Source organism: Heptranchias perlo, chromosome 17 (genome assembly GCF_035084215.1).
Source record: "Heptranchias perlo isolate sHepPer1 chromosome 17, sHepPer1.hap1, whole genome shotgun sequence".
Taxonomy (NCBI): Eukaryota; Metazoa; Chordata; class Chondrichthyes; order Hexanchiformes; family Hexanchidae; genus Heptranchias; species Heptranchias perlo.
The window spans coordinates 23,627,973-23,655,225 of NC_090341.1; the positions used below are offsets into that span (position 1 = coordinate 23,627,973).

Consider the following 27,253-nt stretch of genomic DNA (forward strand, 5'->3'; position numbering starts at 1 on the left):
CTTCTTGTACAGCAGGCCTTAATACCGTAAATCCTCGAACTACTGAGAAATTCTTCAGAAATATCACAATCAGCCTGTCTTGGTGGTTTAATAGCTCTAGCAGTAGAGTACAGGACAATAATTCAAATTGGATTCCCCTCGATCACATGAGATTTACTACCTCTCTGCATACTGCTAGATAGAGCACGACAGTCCAACCCAGCAAAAGGATAATATAATTCTTTTTGGGTAATCATGGCGCAGAACTTATGAGAGCAGCCAAGGAGTAGTCGACAGCCTACCACATCAAGCTTCTGGCTGAAAGAAAAGCACAGGGAAGGTGGTAAAACTGAGGACATAAATGGAAACATTGAATACGTATGGAATTTAATAGTTCATCTTTTTCTAAATCAATGAACGACATTGATTTCATGTTTCCATAATAAAAGTGGACAAACTTTCAAAATATTCTCCCCTGTAGTTGTTAAATGGTCTTAAGATTTGGAAAACTTTATTGAGCCTAGTCACATTGAGCTGGTGTAAGCCTTGCGCTATTTGTACAGAATGTTGCAAAGTGTGAATTGTTTGTTTCATTTAGTTACAGATCAGACTGTTCATCAAATGTATTAGTTTGCTTGACATAACTAACAGCTGCATACTCTTGATGTAAAAGAAATGATCTGATACAGATGTATGATAGTTCACATCTTTCAATATATTAATCCTTATTCTATGTCATCTATTTTTTCACTCATATAATTTTGTATAAACTGTTTTGATTATTAAAATATTTCAATTTAAACCAGAAAGAGGTCGGAAATATCTTTTGCTGCAGCTGGAAAGCAAATATCTGAGAAACTAGCTATGGATATAAGCAGCAGTAGTTTTGAGACAGAAAAGCATCGTTTGAAAGGCAGTTGTTTGAATCATACGAGGTGTCAGAAAGAAACCCTGTTTGAGGGCAAATGATGGTATGAACAGGAAAGGACAAAAACAGTCTAAATTTGCCATTCACATACAGCACTTTGATCTTGAACAGACTTTTATATTCACTTCAGAAAGCTTTTTCTTGTGCCATATATCTAGTTGCAATTTCTATTGTATTATCATTGTATACAAGCAGATAGTGGCAGAACTACCTTTGTGTATAAATATAAGTTAATATATTGTGCTCTGTGTAAATGTAAAGGCTAAGGCCAGGTTAGGTCTAAAATAGTCACCCAGCTTTGGCTTTTCTGTTGTCAAACTCTCTATATTGCAAGTGAAACAGGTTATAGATTTAAAACATCTGGTAGAGTCAGTTACTGTTGTACACAAGTTTGTGCTGCTCTCCAAGTACCACACTTATTTAATTTCTATAAGCAAATCTAACTATTGCCCTTGGAATCTAAGCCCAGTTCCAGTATTCTGTGTTGATAAACTATTGTCCGGGATGGCTTGTGTCAGTCCCAAATGGTACAAACTCTTCAATGACAAATGGTACTGATGTTGGCAATTTGAGGTGATGAATTATAGTAGAAACTTAACTACTAAAGTAGGTCAGACCAGACCGATTTGGTGAACCAAATATTCAATGATGTTAATATTCCATTTGTTTTTCTATTGTTTTAATTTTTTTAAAAAACAATCTTACTTCAAGGAAATTATAAAATCTTAGAAACAGCATCAAATCCAAAACCATTTTAGGTATTAATAATCACTGTTCAGCAACATTTCAATTTCTTGTTCCAACCAGACTGATCTCTAATCATCTTGCTTTGTGGCTCCTGATAGCTGGAATCACCTCCATAGGTCACCCTATTATAGAAAGGATATTATTAAACTAGAAAGAGTGCAGAAAAGATTTACTAGGATGCTACCGGGACTTGATGGTTTGACTTATAGGGAGAGGTTAGATAGACTGGGACTTTTTTCCCTGGAGAGTAGGAGGTTAAGGGGTGATCTTATAGAAGTCTATAAAATAATGAGGGGCATAGATAAGGTAGATAGTCAAAATCTTTTCCCAAACGTAGGGGAGTCTATAACGAGGGGACATAGATTTAAGGTGAGAGGGGAGAGATACAAAAGGGTCCAGAGGGGGAATTTTTTCACTCAAAGGGTGGTGAGTGTCTGGAACGAGCTGCCAGAGGCAGTAGTAGAGGCGGGTACAATTTTGTCTTTTAAAAAGCATTTGGACAGTTACATGGGTAAGATGGGTATAGAGGGATATGGGCCAAGTGCAGGCAATTGGGACTAGCTTAGTGGTATAAACTGGGCGACATGGACATGTTGGGCCGAAGGGCCTGTTTCCATGTTGTAACTTCTATGATTCTATGAAATATCATCATAGAATCTTACAGCACAGGAGGTAACAATTCGGCCCGTCATGCCTGTGTGCTGGCTCTTTGAAAGAGCTGTCCAATATATTCCCACATACCAACTTTTTCCCCATAACTCTGCAAATTAATCCTCTTCAAGTACATGTCCAATTGCCTTTTGAAATGCCCTATGGAATCTGTTTCCACCACCCTTTCAGATAGTGTTTTCCAGATCTTAATCCTGAGAAAAAAAACTCCTAATTTCCCCTGTAGTTCTTTTGCCCATTATTTTAAATCTATGACCTCTGGTTACTGACCCACTTGCCAGAGGAAACAGTTTCTCCCTATTTGCACCATCAAAACCCCTCATTATTTTGAATACCTCTATCAGGTCTCCCCTTAACCTTCTCTGCTCTAAGGAAAACAATCCCAGCATCTCCAATCTCACCACATAACTGAAGTCCCTCATCCCTGGTATCATCCTGGTAAACCTCCTCTGTCCCCTCCCCCAGGCCTTGACATCCTTCCTAAAATGTGGTGCCCAGAATTGTACACAATACTCCACTGAGGCCTTACCAGTGATTTGTAATAACTTCCTTGTTTTTGCATTCAATGCCCCTATTTACAAAGCCAAGTATTCCATACACTTCCTTAACCACCTTATCAACTTGCCCTGCCACCTTCAAAGATTTGTGAATATACACCTCCAGGTCCCTTTGCTCTTGCACCCACCTCCTCAAAATAGTACTATTTGGATTATACTGCCTCTCCATATTGTTCCTCCCAAAGTACATCACTCATACTTATCCGCATTAAATTGTATCTGCCATGTGTCTGCCCATTTCACCATCAGTCTGTCCATGTCCTCCTGAAGTCTGCTGGCAGTAGCAAAATTTTGCAGAAACTTTATTAATGATAGTCGGGGCTGATTGGTCTCCGCCTATTCATCTAACGTCAATGCTCAGGACCTCAACAGATTAGATTTTAACAAGTTAATGCTGGCAGTTCTTTACAAACTATAAATAAACAGCACTAGCACCGGTTTTAAAACTTCAATGAAACACCTTTCCAGTGAAGTACAGTTTGTACACGTCGCAGCCGCTTTGGTTGGGTTATTTACAGCGCGAATGTAACAAATGCCAGCTTACCCACTCACTGGCCTTTGGGTTAAAAGTATACAACGCAACCTGGCTGGTCACATCGACGATACTAGAGATGAAAGGGTCGTTTTGCTTCAAAGCGGACAGGCTAATATCGCGCCCTTTCCTCAAAGGCTCCATGTTGGATTTTCCTGTGTAAAGAGAAGAGCACAACTCAAACACTGCTCCTCCCGCCCTACAACCCTGGCCTACCGTTCCTATCAATCTGACTCTTTACACTCTGCTCCCGGAAATACAAATCATTCACTGCAGCAAAATATCCACACGCGCGAATGCTTTCACTTTGCAAAATGGAATAAAGGTTTTTTTCGACTCACATCAGTAAAACATTAATGCGTTATTTTTTTGATTACATTGTAAGGGATAAAATTGTGGTTGCGTAAGTGTGTTGCATCAGAAAATTCCGCCACCCCCACCTGTGAAAATAACAAAGATTTCACTCCTTTTTTACACAATTGTACAGAGCGATCACTTGTCACCTATTATGAACGATATTTTATTCAAAAGTGAGATTTTTCTATACCTGTCGCCATCACCTGTAAAAACAGATAAAGCTTCATTATGTATCAATGAGTTTGCAATTCGGGTCACTCTTACTAAGCATAGATATTATTCCTGCATTTCCCAAGTATTCCTCGCTCACTAATTTATAGAAATATCAACACTAAGTGTGAGATGTTCAGTGACCAGCCCTATACGCGAGATGCTGCCCCCTACCTCAAAAAAAGCACATACAAATGTTTAACAGTGGCAAACTTGCTCTGGGACAGATGCTGCAAGGGGCAATCTGGACATTCTTTAATTCGAGTTTTAGCCAATCACCAAGCAGAAATTACCTGGTGCACGTCGCTCACTGGGAATTACTGGCAGTACCTGCAATATAATAGCAGTTGGTTGACGTGTAAACAGGCCTTGATTTTTACAAATTACGGAATGCCAGCATGATCGCTGCTCAACCACAAAAACTCTCAGTTTCTCCTCCACTGTCCAGATGAATGCAGCCTCCAATCGTCCAGCTTTTCCTGAACTCCATCCATCTTTTCTCACAATTTTACAGACCTGCCAACTGTCACTTATTTGGAATAATAATTTATGTAAAAGTGTGATCTTTTGTACATGCATTACCAATTGAAATATACTCAGCTCCATTTTGTATTAATGAGTTTGCAATTTATGTCACTCTTGCTAAACATAGATGCTATTCCTAACATTTCCGAGGAATTGCTCTGCAATTTACAGAAATGTCAACACTGGGAAAATCCTAGATGTGAGATTTTCAGCTGCCTCTAGTCTGTCCTGCATATCCATCATCACGATCCTTGCTGATTTACATTGGCTCCGTGTTCCCCAGCCTGTTTAATTTAAAAGCCTCGTCATTATCTTCAAATTCCTCCACAGCCTCACCCTCTCTGCCACCTCTTCCAGGCTTATAACACCCCACGCCCCACCTCAGAGCCTTTACTGCATCCTCCCTCTCCACTCCACCAGTGGTGGCAAATCCTTCAGCCATCTTGGCCCAATTCTTTGGAATTTCCTGCCTCTTCACTTCTCTCCCGTACTTTTAAACCCTTCTCAAAACTCTTCTTTTCGACCAAGCTTTCAGTCATCTCTCCTAACTCTCTGACAATGGCTTGACGTCCTGTTATGTATTTTATTTTTTTCTTCCCCTCTCTATAAAACATCTTGGGACTTGTTTTTCTATGTTAAAGTAATTATATAAATGCAAGTTGTTATTGCTACAACTTTGCCCCAGCCTGGGAGTCAACCTGGAGCTGTCAATCACGGGAAAAGAGGCGATTGCCCAGTCAGAAATATGTTTTCTTGGCTTTGGGTGTTTCCAGATTGCCTCCCATGGTTGATTTGAAGTTGTGATCTCCATTAAAAAGGATAGAACCATTCCAGGATGCAGGCAGCTCCTTCCTATCAGATATATACCGGAGTGCCTTTGGAACCCTCTGAAATGGGAGGATTCTTTCCGGTAGGTAATTAGATGTTTTTTCAAAAGTATATGTTATTGTACTTTTTTACATAGAGATTGGAGGAAAGATAGTCTTCCTAGATTTTTCCATGATTGAACTTTACGTCAATTATCTTATGTGATCCAGCTCAAACCCTGCTCTATCTCTTGCCTAATTTTTGATAATACCATAATATTCGTCTAAAATCTGCCAACACCCAATGGGTCAGTAATCGACATGGAGGTGAGTCACATGGAGAGTGGGGTGATCCACAGGGAGAGTGGGAATTCGCTGGGGGGAATCCACTGGGAGAGAGGATCCACGGGGAGAGAGGAGGAATCCACAGGGGTCCAAAAGGTGATGGAGAAATATCCTAAATTACGTAGCAAAGCTCTGATTTGTCATGTGCTACTGTCAATTAGTCAGTTAAATTCTAACTATAACTGTTAGTGGGTTGGGTTCATTCACGTTCAAACACTTGGCTCTCCGGAACTGGATCAAGTTGAGGTTTGGCCTGATCTTCCAGCACTGTACATACACTACATTTTGTCGAGAGATGGTTATTAAAAGTCAGTGCAGTTTTTCACTTGAAGATACAATTGGCAGATGAAGGAAAGAAAACATAGCTACATATGTGGATTTCAATAATAGGAACGATCAGATTTTGCAAAGTTAGCATGCAAAACTAATTGAATGTATATATTTTGGGATTGGGTACTGCCGTGGCTTAATCACTACCCTTTCACCTCTGAGACCTTTAGTTCAAATTCAAACTAGGCTAATGAATTGTACATCTCCATCTCTTGGCTGTAAGGCTGTAATAACACAAATTAATTTGGTTAGCCTCAACCCAGTTCATGGTGGGCATGAACTCCGTGTGCTAGTTTCAACAAGCATCTTTATAATGTTTTTACCATAAACTTCTTTATTTATAAACAGTTGTCAGTTGTACACATTTTAAGTTAATTCCAATTCACGACATAATTTGTCCGCGCGTTCACACCAAGCCTACAATTATTTCAATTACAAAAGTAGAACGGTCGTCGGTCACGTGGCTCTTCAATTTGCACTTGGTTTATTCCCTTTTATCAAATTACAGTAGGGGTAACTAGATACGTTTCGCCGTGTAATATGATCATTTTCGGAGAAGTCGTCTGTATTGTGAAATTTCATGCTTATTTTACAATTAAAAAAGATCCAATAGATACAGCTTAATAAATAATTAATCTTTAATAAATGCGGTACGACACACATCTCAATCTGCCTATGTATTATTTAAAACCAGTGCCTTAAATATATGACTACACGTTTATAAACATTACATATACAATTTTAGGCTGTGCTCAATAAGGCACAAATGCGGTGTACTTGGTAGCTATTAAAATTGTTGTATTAGATGTGCTTTTGTGACAGTGTCTTGTAATGGGGTAAAATAGGTCATTGTCAGCCTCCCATGTTTAGCTCAAGCACATCAGACTAATTAATAATTCATGCATTAAGCTCCTAGAAACAATGATTTGCTGCAACCTGGTAATCCAATAGCCTACAGTGTTCTGAACTGTAGTGCTACTTTAGTTTATGACTGTAACAGTACTGTTACAAGTTATGCGGAAAGTTATGTTGCCTTCTCAAAAGCATGACGGATTGCTTTATTTTCTGTTATGGAATTTTGGAATATGACTGTTTCTGACATCGGATTAAGGAGGTGAGAGATTTTATACTATGTTGTTACTTTAATCGTACAATACCTTCTGTTTTTTTTCCTTTTATGTTTACCTAAAATTTAATTATCATTCAATAATGTAACTACTATAACATTAAAAGAATATAATTTATTGATAATTATATTGTATTTAATACAATGACCTTTGATGTTATATAATGTTTCTATATATATTTAGAAATACGCGGCCGAAACGGCAGAATTTCACCATTGCCAAGGACTAACGTTTTCCAAATAGACCCCATTGAATCTGCGTTTCAAATCTGACAAAAAAAATTCTAAACAAAATGCGTGTAATTGACAAAGATCACAAACTGAACTGATATATTTAGTGATCGTGGTTTTTTAATCGCAAAAACTTTATCTTATGTTGTTTACTAACCCTGAACAAAGCAATCATCTTTTTATAAGTTTCGCAGCCTCTTAAGAAGCAGGTCCCAACTATGAAATAATTTCCTACTCTTAATATGCAACTAATTCGTTTACATTTTCTGAGCCTTGGGTCGGAAAGAAAAAAACCTGTAGACTGGTTGCAACTTAATACAGTCAACATGCGTGAATTGGTGAAACTGAGTTTAATTGGTGAAGAATCTTCCAGAAAGTTTGAACAAAAATATTGTGAATTTACATGTTGACTCTACGGCTGTATACTTAAGACTTCTACGGTGAACTGATTTACATTAAATGCTCTTATTAAAATCAATGGTCTTAACACCCCCAAATTATTTCTATAAAAAAGATTTTAAATTCAAGTCTATAAGTGCGACAACAAGAATCATTGTTATAATTGTACATTAATGTGTTAATACTAAAATATATGAAAAAATTGCTAAATCTAACGAATAGTGCAATACATCTGTAATAACATATATTTTCTAAGTACATTTGCTGTCGCTATTATCGTTTTTAATAAATATGTAGCTGTAATTTTTATCTTTTCCCAAATTTTGAAAGATAGTAATGATTTAAAGGGTATACTGAAAATACTATCAAATAAAAATTGGATCTGGTTGACATTAATAATAAGTATTTTAGTTGGTAGATGTAGAGTAATTTGACCCCATGATTGAAAAAAGTAATTATTTTCACAGAAAGATTGTATTCAATTTTTAGAATACCCTGAAAGTGTGGATGCAATTTCTTCCCAATAAGTAAAGTGCAAGTAAAAGCGTTAGATGAAATAGGTCCTAAAAACAGCTAAATGGACTGTTATATGTCAGTGATGATGACTCCATTTAAAGTTTGTTAAATGTTGCCTCATACGTTAACACAATAAGAGGAAAATGACAGGAAAAAAATCACAAACAAATGTGGATAAGGAAAAGTAAATTGGCAGAGTTAGGAGAGTTAAAGTTTTCCATTTGTGTTAACATAATTCTTTCTATTTGTGAAGCTTATATCAGTTTCCTGACTCAAAAATGGAGTAATACACAAATGAGAGAAAGAAAGTAAAACCTATTTCTATCAGGGCCCCTTGAAGTAACTCAGAAGCCAACATTCTTCTCTTTGTTAATTTTTGTGAAAAAGTAGATATGAGTAAAATGCTGCACTGCCAGAAGAAAATACCAGTGGACTATTTAGCTCCAAGGATTGCTACCCACTCCAAAGATGAGTAAGAAACCTTACAAAAATTGAGGGAAAAAAGCTGATTTTCATTTTTAGGGCTTTGTTAAAGTCATTATTGATGAGCTTGTGCAGTATCCCACAGCTGCAAAATTAAATTCCAGGTCAGTGAGTTTAATGAAGAGGAAGATTTCAAAATATTACCACAGCAGCGAAAGTAATGAGGAGTTTTCTGCCTGACAGAATGGGTATAGTGGCTATTAACAACAAGGCATATATATAGAACTTTTAACATAAAAACATCCCAAGGCACTTCACAAATGGGAATATACGAGGACATCAAACCATGGATGGAGAGATTAGGCGACCAACAGTTTGGTAAAAAGATGGACTTTAAGAAGGTATTTAAAGGTGAAGGGAAAAATGGAGAGGAACAGGTTTTACATTTTTTCCCCATTTCACAAATGGAAATATTATGTTAACACAAAATAGAAAACTTTATTCCTAACCTGAGAAACAGTATTTTAATGTTGCTTCATCTTGTTTTGGTTTTCTTTTTATTCCATTTATTTCCATCCTAACCTTTTTCTGATTTACTTTTCCAATTTTTTGACATCTTCCTTTTATTTTGTTAACATTCTCCCCCACCCCCCAACTACTATTATATGAGACAACAACATGGCAACTGGAAATGGAGTCGTCATCACACTGCAGCAAGAGGAGAAGGCAACCTTGGCAGTACAGAGGACATAAGACTCTGTATGACTCACAGTAGGTGCTACCCCAGGCAGAAAATGTACTACAATGGAGTCAGCTACCTGGGCATAGTGAATAAGCGGTGCATAATTAGGGTTAGGCTCACTAAGGAGGCTGTAGCTGATTTATTCCTCATGTGCCACAAATACCTGCAGGGATAATTACCTATGTGCTATGTACTACCATTAGCATTAAGGCTTACCACCACCCTCAACTTTTATAATGACAAGAATCTTCTAAGTACCCACATGGGAAATCTTCAGTCTCATCCTTTTTTTTTGTCTTTTGAACATTTTACTGTATAATGAAAGAATGGCAGACTATATATTAGAAGTGAATTAATTTTATTTAGTTGTGCAGTGGTAGTATGTTTACTGTGTTTTGCTGTTGTGTTTGCTCCTTGAGCATCACAAATTTCTCCATGCTGGTTGTTGATGTGCCCTGTTAATAGGTGCTCCCCTAGCTGAGGGAATAGCACTGGTGGGTGACTACATTGTCAACTGGCAAGCTGCAGAGCATATGGAAAGATGCCATTTATACTGTAACCAACTCTGATGAACCTGCATCAATGCCAGAGGTCTGCTTTGCCAGAGCCACTATGAGCTTGTTGCTTTTAGAAGAAGTGTCTTCTGTCGCATGTTCAGGGCTTTGTGAGGGTACAGAATCACCATTGATATGAGTACTAATCAGCTGCTCCTATGCTACTCCATACGTGCCACTGTTGGAGGGCAACACTTCACAATGTCCGCTGATCTGATTGAGCAAAGAAGTGTTGCCTGCAACTATTCTCCAAGCAATCTGAAGCTGGCCATAATTACATATTGGAGTTTGGGCACAAAGTTTTAATAGCAGCAGTGGGAGCATTTATGAGCGATGCTCCCACTATACCAATGACATGCATAACAAAGGTTAACACTAAAGATGCCACTGGTGTTTCCAAGTGCACAATGGCAGACTCTAGTGTACACAACCATTGCACAATGACATTATGCAGGAAATGGAAATAATATCTGGATGTCAGATTTCCTCACTAGTCAAACCATCTTCCAATGAGTGTAGCGGGGCAAGTGACTATAAGATGTGATGCTCTAACAGCCTCTGTTGGAAGGCAGGTACACTAAGATCTGTATTCCCACTCACTTAACATGCTGAACCTCTTCCCTCTACCAGCCATCCTCCTATCAATCCACCACTGGAAACCTTACCTTGGTGCTTCACCTTGTTCTTCTTTCTCTATGTCACTATTATTTTCTCCTGTAGTGTGTCTATCCCTGCTTCCAGTGGAAGTAATGAGTATTCTTCAGGTTCACCTGGTCAACCACTATGATTTCTTTCCTCAGTGAGGAGAGCAGATGGGACATTATGAGTACATAAGTTCATTATCCATTTGAGTACTGCATCGCCACAACATGCACTATTAGGCAGTTGCACACAGTGTGTAACATACATTGATGTAACATATAGTGAAAATCAGAAATTATATGATTAATATGGAACATACCAGTAGTTCTGCATACCCCACCAAACTCCACAGTCCCAACTCCTTTCAGATTCTCCCTCCTAATTAAATCTACTCTTGCTTCCTCATATGATGTCATAGGGTGCACCCCCCCTCTGTACTCTTCTATTATGTGTAAGTTTTGCAACAACAACTTGCATTTATATATAATCTTTTACATAGAAAAACATTCCAAGATGCTTCACATAGGTGCAAGGAAAAAAAGTGGATGCTGATCCAAAGAAGAGATTGGGAGGGGTGACAAAAAACTTGGTTAAAAAGGTGAATTTTAAGGAGGGTCTTAAAGGAGGAAAGGGAGGTGGAGATGTTTAGGGAGGAAATTCCAGCAAGTGGGATGAGGCAGCTGAAGGCTACCAATTGTGGGGTGAAAGGGAGGGAGATGCATTAGAGTCCGGAGTCAGAGGAACAGAAAGTTTGGGGAGAGATAATAGGGCTAGAGGAGGTTACAGACTTAAGGACACACAAGGCCAAGGAATTTAAGTACAAGGCTGAGAAGTTTAAATTTGAGGGATTTAGCTTGAGACATAAGAACATTGGGGATTGAGACAAAGTGATTTGCCCTAGGGAAATTCCTTCCTGCTGTAAATTTTCTCCTTCATCATTATGTATAACGTAGTTTAAATTATTCTGCTAGTTTTATTTCTACTACTGCACTACTTTCTTGCTACCATTTATCTGTGTCAGTGGAGCGTTTTTGAATTTTTTAAACAAGTATTACTTTTCTGTCTATATACATCCTATATTGCTACTTTACAATAATATTTGACCTTAACTTTGTACTCTTCTTTATGTTGTTCAACTTCTAACATCCAGCCAGGTCCTCCAAGTAGTTAACACTGACTACAATTTTTGAGTGATACATTCCCATGATTGGCACCCGTTTTATATATTTGGGAGCTGTTCTCCCCCCCCCCCAAACCTGCTACATTTCTCCACAACAGAGGTTGTTAGCATACGCAGGGCCTCATCAGCAAATCTGCTTTTCCAAATTTGGCAATCAGCCATTTTCCTCCAATATTGCGCACTCTGCAGCTGGATTAATTAACTTTTCAACATTTATACCTGTCAAATGGCTTGTTAGCTGCTTGAGATGCATTAAACGATCATTATTGCAAGTGCATCATGATTGGCTGCTTGTTTTGCATTGCTGCTAATAAAACTGCATTCTCAGGTGTCGCGTGCTTCAAAGCAGTGCCTTTGCATGAGTTTGTTAGCTGGTCATTAATTCTACTAAAACTCAGGCACTGAACCCATTTCTCTGAAGAGAAAAATGTAATTTCTTAAATGACAGAAGCACTGACCATGAAGTCTGCTTCAAATTTAGAATATTGTATTATATTAAACTTGGCTTCATTAAGTTCACAAGTTTTACCGAATACTTGCTACAATGTGTTGCTTTTATTTCTTTATTAGTTTTCACATTCTGGGACCAAATGAACACTTGGTACTTGATGTTTAGTCTGAGTCAGTTGTATCAATTAAGTTCTTTCATCTAAATATTATCCACATGACAGCCACAAGAGAGTGTTACACTCCTAGACGCCCCTGGAAATAGTGCCACCTATTGTATTTTAGATCTTTCTTTTAAACACATACAAATACAATAGTGTGTTATTAAACACATCAACACGAAGCAAAACTTAATATATTATTTCTTTTAAAATAAATGTACTTATATTCTATAATTAATATTCCATAACAAATGATAGTAACTTTGTCTGATTCAGTGTTATTGAGCTAATCCATTAAAATCCTTTGTAGTAGATATCCATAGCCTCTTTGCCATGTCCAGTTACAAATATTACAATAACCAATGGATCTCCCGTGCGTTGTTCACAATGGGCCAGAACTTGTTGTAAAAATAATGATGTGTTAACGACGCATGCTGGAATTAATGTGCAAATCGGGCAGCAAGTTCAGGGGATTAAGAGATATGACATGAGTTGCGAATCTCCAGAACTTGCTGGTCGATTTACGCCGCTCTGCCGTTTGCTCTGCACAAACTGCATCTCGCCCTTATCCTCCCCATTATTTTTAAGAACTTGCTGGATTTGCACATTAATTGCCTGTTAAACTCGCCACAGAAAGCTAAGTCTTGTAATTAACAGCATATGTACCTTTTAACGACACAATAATTGTTATGCAATGCCTATCAACCTCTTTGGCCCAGAAATCAAACAATTTAAACTGTGGAGTTTCATTCCTTCAGGTGATAAATCGTTCTTAGAGATTTTAAAAATGTTAAATTTTAATTTTTAAACTTTTTTCTTATTTTTCCTTTGTGTCTTTTTTCTCTCTCTTAATCCAATCTTTCTTTCCCTCTCTTTATTTCTCTTTCTGTACCTGATTTGACTCTAATTCACCCACTCTAATTTAACCTCCTTCTCAGACATTCCTCGGTTTCTTTCTCAATCCTTAAATCTCATTGGTTAAGGAGATACACTGTTGATCCCACGCATCTCTGAGGTTCCATGTGCTTTTTTGCCCTCGCCTTGCCATTATCAGCTCGCACTTATAGCAAGTTACAGCGCAAAAATATTTTGAGCTGAATGGAGCAGAATAAAGTCTAACTAACAGGGCCAGCACAAAATGCCCCACTCCAGCAAGATCTGGCCCAATTTAAGTTGGGGTGGGGAAGAAGTTTTCTGTCCTGTTCTCTCTTTCCCTCTCTCTCTTTTCTTATGTTGGTGTGAAGTGCGGGTGTTGGTCAGTGCAAGGTACAGGCAATGGTTGATGGAAGAATCCAGCCATGATGGCAGGCAGGTTTTGTGATGGGGGAGCATACAGCCAGGGGTGCCGACCCACTTTCCACTACCCCTCCTCCCTCATCCCCTCCCCTAACTCCCATTCTCTCTTCTTTCCCTTCCTCCTCACTCACCATTTTCTCTTCTCTTCACTCACCACTTCACACCCTTCCCTTCCTGGTCACTCTCACCCCATCGCCCTCTCCCTCACTAGCCAGGCCCCAAACCTGTAATTTGTTTTTTCTAAACATTTACTGTGCTATAAATAAATAAATTTTCACATCGTTCACCTGATGAAGGAGGAAGCCTCCGAAAGCTTGTGAATTTAAAATAAAATTGCTGGACTATAACTTGGTGTTGTAAAATTGTTTACAATTGTCAACCCCAGTCCATCACCGGCATCTCCACATCATAAATAAATTATAACACGATAAGCACTGAAAGAAACAAATTGCTGGGGTCCCAGCTCAGTGCTGTGCAACTGCCAAAGAGAAATCAGCAGGACAAGGGAGCAAGTTTCTATCACAAGAACAGAGGGTCAAGGACAGCAGAATGGGGACAGAAGTAGGCCAGCAAGGCCTTGGGAGGTAAGCAGCAGCCGAGGCTCTGGATGTTGTGGAGAATGTGGGGGGGAGGGGGGGGTGGTGGTGGGGTGGAGATGAGAACAGCGTAATGGTGACAGATGAGGCCCAAGATGGTGTGGAGATTGGACGGGTGGATGTCAGAGTAGCAAGATAATAGCAGGAGCAGGCTGCAATGATGGTAGAGTGTATTTGGGGCCCCAGTGATAGTGGGAGACTATGTTCAATTTTTTTTAGTAGTTTTGAAAAGAAAATTAAATTTAGAAACTTGAAGGCTTAAAACACTTGAAGCTTGTCAACGGAGCACTACCAAGGCTGGAGATGGGTGTGGGTGATCTCAAAGTTAATTAGGCAACTGTATCATCTACCTTGGAGACCAAATAGTGGAGGACTCAAGAAAGGGAAATCAATAGGAAAACATTAAAATATGACAGAAACGTCTGATAGAAATAGTGTGACACAAGTGTGAACCTGACAGAAAAATGTTACAGTTACAAGGAGTAAATGTTACACAATAAGAAATATGCACAGATGCAATATTTTTAGTGTATAACCAGTCAATCTCCTGTGGCATTGCATACGTGGAGTGAAGAGCAAGTGTAATCTTAAGGTGAAGTGAGGTTAGTGGGCAAGAGAATAACTGAACCATTCATGCAAACATGAATCAGTCCCCATTTTAAAGTCACACATCCTTATTTTTATATAATACTTTGATTTTTCACTATTATGGGGATCAGAAGATGCTCGGGGGGAGGGAAAGATAGTGGAGGTGGGCAAGATAGAGTGGAGTGAAGGAGAGGGGGAAAGTAGACCAGGATTAGAGGGGGAGAAGGTTGAGCAAGGTTAGAAGGCCGGCAGAGGAGATAGAGCAGGGTTAGAGCCCCAGGGGGAAAAAATAGAGCAGGATAGGGAGGGGGTAAGGTGTAGCAGCATTAGAGACTGAGGGAAGGTAGAACAGGGTTGGGGGTTGGGGTGGCAGGGAGAGTCAAAGACCGCTGAGGAAGATGTAGTGGAGAAGACATCCAGATGCAGGTATATTATAGATAGGTAGATTATAGGTAGGTAGATATACATTAGATTACTATTCTAGATTTCAAATGAATAACCAAAATTAACTTCTAAACTGATAGAAGTTACATTGTTTCCATAATTCTAAACTGGAAGATACAAATAGCAAAATAAATATCAAAATAAGGTTCTATGAAATTATCAAAAACATTGATTTGCACTGTACAGGTAATTGATAATTGAGTTCTTTTTGCCACCACTATCCATACAGCACTGACACAACTATTTTGTTTAAATAGTCATCATCAGAATAAACATGCAGATAAAGATAGAAGAAAGAACTTGCATTAATATAACATTGTTCATGACCTCAGAATGTCCCAAGGTGTTTTACAGCCAATTAATTACTTTTGAAGTGTAGTCACTATTGTAATGTAGGGAAACACAGCAGCCAATTTGTGTACAGCAAAGACCCAGAAACAGCAGTGAGATAAATAAATAGATAATCTGTTTTAGTAACGTTGGTTGAGGGAGAAATATTGGCTAGGACATCGGGACTACTCCCATGCTCTTCTTTGAATAGTGCTATGGGATCTTTTATATTCATCTGAGAAAACAAATGGGACCTCGGTTTAACATCTCATCCAAAAGATGGCTCCTCCGACAATGCAGTACTCAGAATTTTTTCTGTATTCAGTAAAAGGGAAGAGCTAAAACAATTGAAAGAGGGAGCAATGATGAGAACAGAAAAGTTATTTTGAAAAAATAGTATGGACACAAAGCAGCAGATAATATGAAGGGAATGAAAGAAAAATGGCAATCAAGGACAAACGTTCAATGTAGAGAAAGTAATAAAAAGAGCCATGAAATGGAGTAAAGAAAGACAATTTTTCTTTTTCTCCATGAGCAGTGCCACAGGAGATCAACTAGTATAATTTAGTTATTAAATTGCACGTGTTACCTTGTTATTAGACTATCTAATGTGTGCAGAACATTATGATGAATGGTTTAATCTCTACCCCAGGCAGCTCGCTGGCCAACCTGTCATGCTGATAGCGGCCCTCAGGTAAGTCCTGGGAGAAGGGTTGGAGTATGCTATGGGGGGTGGGAAATCGCGATGCCTGTGGCACCATAGGAAAGTTTATTTTTTAAAAATATTTTTTTTACTGCCATACATTTGTTGGCAGCGGGGGGGGGGGGGGCGGCGGCGGCGGCGCTGAAGGATCCTGATCCTAATTTTGAAAAAGGGTTGTTCAACAGATGTTAGGTACCTAATTTACATATGCAAAGAACCTAATATCTGTTTTAGACATCTGTCCTGGATGTCTAAAAAATGGGCACCATGAATTCAGCAGTGGGACCAATACCTGTGCAGATTAGGCGCATGCAGTCCCACTGCTAAATTGGTATGCTTTGTGCCCAGAAAACAACCACAACTCATATCAATTTCAACCCAAACATTTTCACATGGAGACAGGGTGGAAAATTCACTTCAGAGGATCTGATAAATCATTCCTATTACTTATTTCTACTGTGCAGAATATTGTGGGTGTGTGAGAGGGGTTGGATTTGCCTTCATCTCATTCACAATTACATTAATCACGGAAAGGTTCGATCAATGTGTAGTATGGATGTCAGTATGGCTCTTCAGCATCCAGTATATTTCAACATTTTTAGTCTTCAAAATGATTTGAAATAACTCATTATAAACATGCAATTTTTGAACTTTGATACGCTGGTGATCCTTCTCGTAATAGTTAAAATGTACATCCGGAAAAAAAACCCCATTAAAGGTGCTCTGGAAAAGCAAAGTGCTGCCAGGCGAGTGAGGTAGAGAGTAACGCTTATGATTTTGCTTCTGGAACTTCAGTTGATGTTATTCTTGACTCTGACGGTTCCGAGTTACTGTATTAAAAAGTATAATATTTATTTGAAATGCTAATCTCATTTGTGCACGGTTAAAAGCCGATGCATCCTGTCGCTTTTTCTGACGCAGGTAATTATCAATCTATCGGAATAAATGGTGTCCTCTGCTTCAGGGGGAAGATGATTGTTTCCCCTCGCGTTGCTAAGCGATACCGTTACCGTTGCTCGGTGACGGTGCCCCTACCCTATGGGCGCCAGTACCCCAGGCTGATGATGATGCCAGTGTCCTGAGGGTGCTATGCCTCTGCATTGCTTGTAGGCGGGTATGGTCTGTGCTGGGTGGGAGTGCCCGTGTCCTGATGCTGAGGGTGTTAATGTTTGGGGGGGGGTGGTGCGGGATGTGCCTGCGCCCTGTTTCCTGAGCGTGGTTTTTAACCCCTGTTCGATGAGGCTCGTACTGAGCAGACACCTGAAAGCGCGCCCTCCCTCTCACCTCTCCAGCGCGCTCCCGATCCACCCCCCCCCCCGCGCGCCCCGCCACAATGACGCGCGCCCCCGGCTCCCTCGCGCCCCCCTCCTCCTCCTCCTCCTCCTCAGTGAGTCAGTTAGAGCTCGAGCCCAGTCTCGCAGCTCCCCGCCGGTGGTTCCTTCGCACCATGTCAGAGTCACGCCGAGAGCACCCAGGGGAGAAATAGACAAGAGCCAGAGGGGCGAGGAGCCGGGCCCCGGGGCCGGGGGAGGAAGAGCCGCAGTGTCGACCCGAGCCGCTGTGCGAGGATCCTACCGGGAGCAGCGATGAAATCAGTCGGCTGAAGCATGGTCGAAGCCCGGATGTTACAATGATGTTGAATAAAAAAACGGAGGGAAACAAAATAGACGCTTAGTGTTTCACTACCATGGGGGTCGGGGGATGAAAATCCGCCTCGTCATTTCGTTTTTAGTCAGTTTTTTTGATGTAATACGAAGGTGGGAGAATGTATGAATTAAAGGAACCCTACGAAGGTAAATATCCTGAGGATTTAATTATAACAATTGCACAATAGAGGATGCTCGAGCTGCAGTGACTTTGAAGGTTTTAATTAATACATCTGACATTTGCCCTAAGCAATTTTTCCTGTATGATTTACGAAACGTATTTCACTTGATACAATGGGGGGGGGGGGGGAAGTCTCAGTTATTGTTTTGATTCAACAGAATTTGGTTGAACCTCGATACAGGAGTTTGGTAGACGGTATAATGTGCGTTAATAAACAACTTTTTGGTTAAACAGCTTTCATCTACAAGAAGGTCTAAGGTATCGCACGATAGTGAATGGGGGGACAACCTTGTTTATGGATATTGCAGACTTCTGGTAAAGAAATAACATGTACTCCAATGAAGCATACAGTGTGATAGTTAATGTGGCAGAAAGATACATACGGCGTCCTCTGTTTAAATAAATACATTTTATGTTTGTTTCAGATTGTGTGTGTGTGTGTAAGGCGGTGGTAACATGAAACCCCACTGAATATAGCCTTAGTGTGGGGTATTTGCAACCTAGCAATAAGGTGTTGTGATGGATATTATTTTCATGTGTTTCGGTGATCTGACATCTTTAAATGCAAAACGATTATTTCTCTGTTGTATTTGCTCTCGTGATTTCAAAAATGGATTCGTTATATCATTTGAAGGGTTTCTCTAAGCCCATTCGCTTTTTAAATACAAAAGGTCACTTTTATATCTGATCACATCTTTTTTTAAATCACAGGAGTAAATTATGCCAGCAACAGACTCCCGCTACCTAGCGACGGACCGGGTCTCGAGTCAAACTCAGAACCGCCGAGGCCAGCAGCACTATCCTGGCAAGCTGCGATTGACGCGGCTAGGCAGGCTAAAGCTGCCGCAACCATGAACTCTACCACGGAATCCAACAGCGCAGCATCCCAAAGAAAACGCCAGCAATTCGCCAAGAGCAAGAAGCAGCAGGGCAGTACTGTGAACAACAGGCCGCCCCGTGCCCTCTTCTGCTTAAATCTCAACAACCCCATTAGAAGAGCCTGTATTAGTATAGTAGAATGGAAGTATCCTTTTTCTCTGCTCTTTATCACGCATATGATGTGCGCAGGAGCTTTGGTATAACACCGTGAGAAATCATTAGCTGCGTGTTCTACTTTTTGAGTATGTTCCTGCAAGGTCATCGCAGCATTTACATATTGCATGGAACGTATATAGGACCAAACATATCAGATACTGTCTTTGCACGAAAAATGATAGCAAATTGTCAGCGAAACTAGTTCCAATGGAAATTAAGGATATATTGTCCAACAAATTTCACATAAGCCCAAATGCCATACACATCAGCCTCAAATTTTACAGCAACATTTTATAGCAAGCAAAGAAAATCAATACAAATTGCGTGAACTGAGCTCAATCGAAAGAAATATCCTTCCTTAGAAAAACATAGATATTTGTGGTATTACACGAGCCTCCAGTTACACCTGTACACAATACTTATTCCCAGCTATTTATTTGAAGGTGACCTCAAATCTACCAGGAATGCTGCTTCACTAAAACTTTTCATTCATTTTCATTATAGATGTTTCTCAATTAATAGCAAATAAAATACATGTTTTGGTAGGTTAATTGCACAACTATAATGATCTAACATCTGATTTCCTGAGGTGGATATGTATTAGCACCATATATTAAAGTTGGGTGATTTAAAATTATTTTATGTTTTTAACACAAATTATCACTTTAAATTTTCAAAAGCATAAAATGAAATCTAATAATTTAACTACCAATTGACTTTGCCAGAACTTATATAAAGAAGATTGACCTTGAATCCAGCAATAATTCATTATATCTTACTATCATACTATGATTAGACTAGCAATATAACCTTTAACCAGGAAAATTTTACTGTAACAAAAAGCTGACACCAATTTTGTTCAAGTTTTCTGTACAAAACTCAACAAGTTACAAACATAGTTAATGGTTATACTACCAGTCTAATAATTGTATGGTAGTAAAATATAATCAATTTTAACTGGCTCAAGATTAGTTTCCTTTTGTATAACTTTTGCCAAAATCAGTTGTAGTTAAAATTACTATATTTCATTTTATGCATTTGAAAATTTAAAGTAGAACCCCAATATTTGTGATAACTTGTGCGCTCTATGAAACAAATAAAAAAAAGAATATTGGTCATGAGCAAGGCATAGATTATCCATTTCTTTAAGGTTTGATAGTACACCTGTTGGTATTCATTAATTATTTAGTTAATTTTTTTATTGAAACAATGCATTCCTTAACTAGACATACAGGCCATTTGATATCTTTATATTGATTGCTATTTTTGCCAACTGTGTGGCCTTAGCTGTTTACATACCTTTCCCAGAAGATGACTCTAATTCAACCAATCATGACCTGGTAAGTGCTCTTTGATTACTTCTAACTACTGCTGTCTACCTTATTTGTGATGTGGAGATGCCGGTGATGGACTGGGGTTGACAATTGTAAACAATTTTACAACACCAAGTTATAGTCCAGCAATTGAATATGCATTGAGAAGCAACACAGGGATCGAACCACAAGGTCAGCTTTTTGAAGACTATAATACTATTGTGGTCTAATATTCTGGAAATAGTATTATTACTTATTTGTTTATTGGTCTTTTTGGACTCAGTAAAGACTCATCATTTATAAATTGGATCTATATTTGGAAGCACAGTTTGTCAAACATTTCTTCAGATGGTACAAATTTTTATTATACTGTACTTACTTTCTGTGGATTGGCATGGTTTTTATAGACTGCATTTTTCTGCATTGTGTACAATAGCTTTTGTAAATGGAAAGGACAAATGCAATACAAAGTTTAGATGTTTGCTTAGAATTGCTGAATTGTGATATGAAAAAGTGAATTACTTTCCAAATGTTGATGCAAACTAATTTCTTGTTGGTGAGAAACTCTTCATTAATTCTGCTCTTATTGTTTCAATCTATATATTGGAAGCAGGGAAAATTATTTCATGAAAGTCCACAGTGATTGGAGTGAAACTATTGTATAAGCAGCAAATTTCCTAGCAGCTTATGTCGTACTGCTGAGTAAGGTTGAGTTTGATTTTGCTTTGCTTTCACAATCTCATTAATAGAACAAGACTGTCCTTCTTTGAACTGGTCATCATGTTCATATTGTTGGTCTGCTAAAGCTGAATAATGAATTGCAACACTAATCATATTCAGTAGTTTCATTAATGTAATAATTAATTAAATAGTTACATTTATAGAATTAAAATCAGAGGTAACCAAGTACATGGTGCTTGAGCAGTCAGTTTTATTTTCATCATGTGGAGTGCTAGTAACTCTTTAAATAGCACTTTGTGTTTTTGGGAAAAGTTTTTACAGGGTAAATGATACTATTTTCTGTCTGATGTGAAGTTAGATTTCAAGTTCAATTTTGTTTGTGATTAGACTGAGTAATTAACATTTGTTAAAATCTTTGAGCTATTATGCACTTGTTTTAGGTAGTTTTAATCATTAGTTGTATTGTACCTTTATTTCCCCTCCCCTTTTGCACATTATGAGGTCGATTTTAACTCCTGGGTGTGAATGTGGCCCAGTGAGCGGCCAGCCAGTCCGAGAGCGGCAGCGGGGAGGCCCAGCTGACTGGCCCTCATGTTGGCGGGAAGCGGCTGACCCGCTGTTAAAATTGAGCTGCAGGAGGCCACCTAGGGGAACCAGAAGGAATGGTCCCTGGCCCTAAGGTAAGTGGTCAGGAGAGGATTGCGGTAGAGGGAGGAGGAGTAAAGCTCAGGGCAGGGGAGGCCCAAGGTTTCCTTGTGGGGTGCGGAGGAGCATTCCTGCACCTCCTGGTCCGCAAGGAAATTACAAAAAATTAAAATTAATCTACGTTCCTGGCCCTCTATCTATTTCCATACAGTTTGGTCTGGTGGGGAAACCATCACAGCTTCCCCACTCAGACCTCAGGTTAAGATTGCAGTTGGGCCATGTGCTGATGATGTCATCAGAATCCGATATGCATATTCAAACAAGGACCCCAATGGCTTTGGGCGGGTTTCCTTGGCACCTGCAATTTGAAATTGCAGTCGGCAGGAACGGGCCGGAGACCAGTGGGTAAGTTTCCCATTCCGTTTTAATTGCCTCCCTGCCCGGCTTCTGCCTGCTTGTAGGAGCTGAAATTCCCTCCGTGCCTTGATTAAGAAGGCAAGCAGCTGCTTTGCTCCTGTCACTCCAACAAAGTTGCTCTGTGACTGGGGGCTGTAATTTATCCTACCTACCTGGGGGAATGACCTTTCCCGTACTCTGCCTCTCACCAATCAATCAACTGAAAATGAGAATTCTGATCAACCAATGGTGTAGTGTATCAGTACACAATGCAATTCACCACCAAACTACTAGCTCATACTTTTTAAAGTATAATGTTTCCAGTTTTCATCTTCCTTTCCTTGAAGTTTCTCCCATTTCTTGAGCAAGAAGATGGCAAGCAACATGCTGCTTTTGAGCTAATTGCTAGACGATTGTGAGAGCTGCTCAGGATGACTTGCTCTCCAATTTTCAGCCTTCCCTGCGTGAAGTAAACATATTTCCCCTTGACCTCACCCCTGATGTGTTGAAAGAAGGTGCTCATAGTGAGGTGAATTCTGAGTGCAAGTCCATGCTGTACTAGTCAGTGGCACTATTTGTTAGTACACCCACATACTACACTACCAGGAAGCCAGTCTGTATTGTTGTTACATGTAGTATATTGTCTATAAACTACTAACTGAGGATATGTCATCTTCATGAGAGTAGGTATTTAAGCATGGTTTCAAATCGTCTCTAAACTTCTAATTGAGGATTTGTCATCTTCATGATTGGAGTTCATGGGATTAAAGGGGCAGTGACTGCATGGATAAGAGATTGGCTAAGGGACAGAAAGCAGAGAGTAGTGGTGAAGTGTTTTTCAGACCGGAGGGAAGTGTGCAGTGGTGTCCCGCAGGGGTCGGTGTTGGGACCATTGCTATTTTTGATATATATAAATGACCTGGACTTGGGTATACAGGGCATAATTTCAAAGTTTGCAGATGACACGAAACTCGGAAATGTAGTAAGCAGTGAGGAGGATAGTAACAGACTTCAGGACTGGCGCAATGGCAGACACGTGGCAGTTGAAATTTAACGCAGAGAAGTGTGAAGTGATTAATTTTGGTAGGAAGAATGAGGAGAGGCAATATATACTAAATGGTACAATTTTAAAGGAGATGCAGGAACAGAGACGCCTGGGTGTGCATACACAGGTCTTTGAAGGCGATGGAACAAGTTGAGAAGGCTGTTAAAAAGGCATACAGGATCCTTGCCTCTACAAATAGAGGCACAGAGAACAAAAGCAAGGAAGTTATGCTAAACCTTTATAAAACACTGGTTAGGCCCCAGCTGGAGTGTTGTGGCTATTTCTGGGCACCACACTTTAGGAAGGATGTTAAGACCTTTGAGAGGGTGCAGAGGAGATTTACTAGAATGGTACCAGGGATGAAGGACTTCAGTTACATGGAGAGACTAGAGAAACTGGGGTTGCTCTCCTTAGAGCAGAGAAGGTTAAGGGGAGATTTCATAGAGGTGTCAAAATCAGGAATGGTTTTGATAGAGTAAATAAGGAGAAACTGTCTCCAGTGGCAGAAGGGTCGATAAGCAGGGATACACATTTAAAGTAATTGGCAAAAGAACCACAGGCGACATGAGGAAAAAATTTTTACACAGCGAGTTGTAATGATTTGGAATGCATTGCCTGAAAGGGTGGTGGAAGCAGATTCAATAGTAATCTCAAAAGGGAATTGGATATATACTTGAAAAGGAAAAATTTGCAGGGCTATGGGGAAAGAGCAGGGGAGTGGGACTAATTGGATAGCTCTTTCAAAGAGCTGGCACAGGCATGATGGGCCTCATGCCCTCCTTCTGTGCTGTATCATTCTATGATTAACTGTTTCAGCATGCTATTAGAAGTGCACAACCAGTATAACGTTATATATTAGTGTTGAAAGTATTTTTATGTAAGAAAATGTTCACAAACATACAGAAAAGATCTCAATAATTTACTTTCCAGATAAAAATATAAAATGGTCCAAATTGTTTTATGCTATTCTAAAATTTTATCAAATCATAGATGTGGGCATGCCAGCGAATGAAGAATTTGATAAAAAATTAACTCTCTTCAATTGACAGAAAATGTCTCCAAGTCATGTGGGGTCGGTGAGCATCAGCAAATGTACTGCAGGTATTGTTAGTGGATATATCACTACTGCACACATAATAACTCTATTTCTGTCTTACAGTCATGGTTTTATATTATTGAAAAAATAAGCAGGTAGTGGATGGTATTTCAGATCATGATGTAGCTGGCAAGAGTGTAATTTTTAAAAAACAGTTGTTCAAATAAAAAATTTCATGCATGGCTAGGGTCCGTCCCCTGTAGGAATTGATGGAGTGACCCACAGTGCATTGATGTGTCATTGTCTTGTAGCATACTTCATTTTATATTTGTATGTTCTATATTTTCAATGGAACATGGCATTACTGTCAGTGATAGCAATGCTGTCACCAACAGAAATGTTTGGACATCATTTTCTGTGTAGTGAGTTTCTTTTCCCATGGTCACAGAGTTATGATTGAATAATAGTAATGAGGTATGCAAAAATTAACTCATGTAAGCATTGTATTTTTGAACTCTGAAGCTACTATATTGAGGGTCTCAATCTATTGGATTTGTCCTTCAAACCCACAACTCATGACTCAACTGTAGAGTGCACTTGGACCTATTATTACTAAAATGCTACACTGCTGTTACATTTTACTAATTTCATAATTAAGATGAGCACTGTAGGCTTAAAGATCATATGGATAAAAGGGATTGGGGAGAAACTTTGTTTGGGCCTAACTTAAAATTTATGTTGGTTAAAGTCCTGAATTAAATTGTATATTGATTTACTTATTTTTGACTTTTAATTGTAAAAATAACTACATCAGTCATTTGGTAAGGCCACTGTGATTTGAAAAGTTCTGTGTTTGATGCCTAATAATATGTTATTTGATGCAACACATTAATATTTGTTTTGATTTCAGAATTAATATCAAGCACATAATTTTGCAAGAGGTATCAGGAGTGTGCTGATTTGAGGTCATTATTATTTGAAAAATAAGTGCAGGACATTGAATAAGATAGTTATTTATACCTGTGCCCTGTACCAACTTAAATTGGCAGTGGGTTTGCGTCATTTAGATTTACATATTCAAATAGTCAGAGCCAAAAATTCAGTTATCTGATCGAATCTTTTGAATTCATCAGTGAGATTCTTTGTGCCAGGTTAAGTTTTATAAAATGTATGTATATATACATATATGCTGAGACCGAGGCCTAAAAAGGTAAGTTCATTGGTTGAAAATGGAGGGAGAGGCTGGCTGTACGAGCCCTACCACCACCGTTCTCCAGGTTCAAGGGAGCAGCAGTAAGAAGAGCAGGCGGGAGGAAAATCCCCCAGTATCCTGGGCTTCATGCCACCCCTCACTGGCACTTAGATGTGGTGGGGGAGAAGGTGTGTTGTGATAATCCTAGCAGGGATGGGGGAGTAGGAAAATCAAAGTCCAGGCAAGCAGGTCATGGTAGGCCTCAATTTCCAATTTTTCAACGTGGTTAAATTTCTGCAGGAGGAATCTTAAGGACATCTGCATGCTGGTGCGATGATGGATGGGGTAGCCATTTGCATGGGCTTTATTTTTGAGAAAAATGGGTAAACGTGAAATTCAGGAAAATATAACACAAAAATAACCAATTTAAGTTAATCAATAATATTTTGACATATTTCGGTCACCATAGAAGATTTGGTCTAAGAAATGAGAAATGTTAAAACTTTAAATAGGAAGTCTGTTCTATCTTTACAATGTTCAGTACATTAATTAAAATGTACATCATATTTTAATGAAGCTTAGCTGCACAGGGACCAAACATTTACCTTGCAGCAGAAACAGGAAATACATTAAGATTGGGTTTATGTGTGGCAAGAGAATAGTAATTCTACTCAGCCTGCATAATATATTTTAATTGCTGCAAGGTGTTAATGCTAGGGCCCTTTAGCCATAGGGGGCCAGATTTTTAATGGACTCTGTAAAAACTTCTAAAATTAATAGCAACCTGTCTCTAAAGGTTTATTCTGTTCTGCTGCGTTAGAATGAAAAGATGTGCAGTAACATGCATAATAAGCTAGTTTTATATATTACATTGAACCTTAAAGGAAAAAACACTCTTGTTTATCAAACAGAATTTAGACAGTTTATTTTAACTATTATTTACTTACATTTTTGCATGTGTGACCCTTGCCTTTGTTATCCTCAACTGTGATTCAGGGTTAAGTTGGGTACATTTGGGAATTGTGCACAGTCTGCAGTGCAGATGTGTTGTTCAGTGTTTTGTTGCTGTTTATAGGATTTAGTTCATTTGTTCGGATCTGCACTGAATTTTTGGTTTTGCTGTCAAATGATCTCTATCACCTTCATACCACTTACTCCCTCAGACCCTGTATTCACATCTCTTCCATGGCATGGCTTCTGTGGTGTGGCTCATGCTGGTATTTGTAATGATAATTGCATAATACTATGCAGCCTATTTGGCTTACCCAGTCCTCCTGCTTCTCTTGAGGTGAGTTGCTTTTACTAGTCTTGCCCCCGTTGGTTGGATTCGCACCTGGTTTTTGGCTTCACATTGAGCTCTTGGTTACTTTGGCTTACTTGCATTGCCAGACTCGTACCTCTCTTGATTATTCACCCAGTTTAACAATTCAGAGCCACAAATGGTGAATAGGGTAAAAAAGTAAAAGGTCGCGGTTAACAGAGAGTGCCCATTGTGAATTTTAACAAAAAGAAAGACTTGCATTTATATAGCGCTGTTCACGACCTCAGGACATCTCAAAGTGCTTTACAGCCAATGAAATATTTTTGAAGTATAGCCACTGCTGTAAAAAGAGTGAATACAAAATGAAAATTGAGTTTCTCTGCTTTATATTCATGTTTTTTTTTAGCTATCACTAACAAATGGAGGAAAATATACCTCAAAGTTTAGAACAGTCAGTGA

The 27,253-nt window shown here is 39.1% G+C and overlaps 2 protein-coding genes across 3 annotated transcripts in view; one reads left to right on the top strand and one right to left on the bottom strand.

The window, feature by feature from the left end:
• Window positions 1-3,624, bottom strand: part of dcp1a (decapping mRNA 1A) — a 59,585-nt gene extending 55,961 nt beyond the window's left edge. The window contains exon 1 of one of the 2 annotated variants that reach the window (XM_067998735.1): window positions 3,425-3,624. In XM_067998735.1, coding sequence (XP_067854836.1) covers window positions 3,425-3,556 — 132 coding nt within the window. In that variant the 5' untranslated portion in view covers window positions 3,557-3,624. The remainder of the gene's footprint in view (window positions 1-3,424) is intronic. The other variant, XM_067998736.1, reaches the window with a different exon arrangement.
• Window positions 3,625-18,054: 14,430 nt separating this feature from the next.
• cacna1db (calcium channel, voltage-dependent, L type, alpha 1D subunit, b) overlaps window positions 18,055-27,253 on the top strand; it is a 529,322-nt gene continuing 520,123 nt past the window's right edge. Inside the window, exons 1-3 of the mRNA XM_067998737.1 lie at window positions 18,055-18,156; window positions 18,902-19,214; window positions 20,460-20,565. Of these exons, the coding sequence (XP_067854838.1) occupies window positions 18,129-18,156; window positions 18,902-19,214; window positions 20,460-20,565 (447 nt within the window). The 5' untranslated portion in view covers window positions 18,055-18,128. The remainder of the gene's footprint in view (window positions 18,157-18,901; window positions 19,215-20,459; window positions 20,566-27,253) is intronic.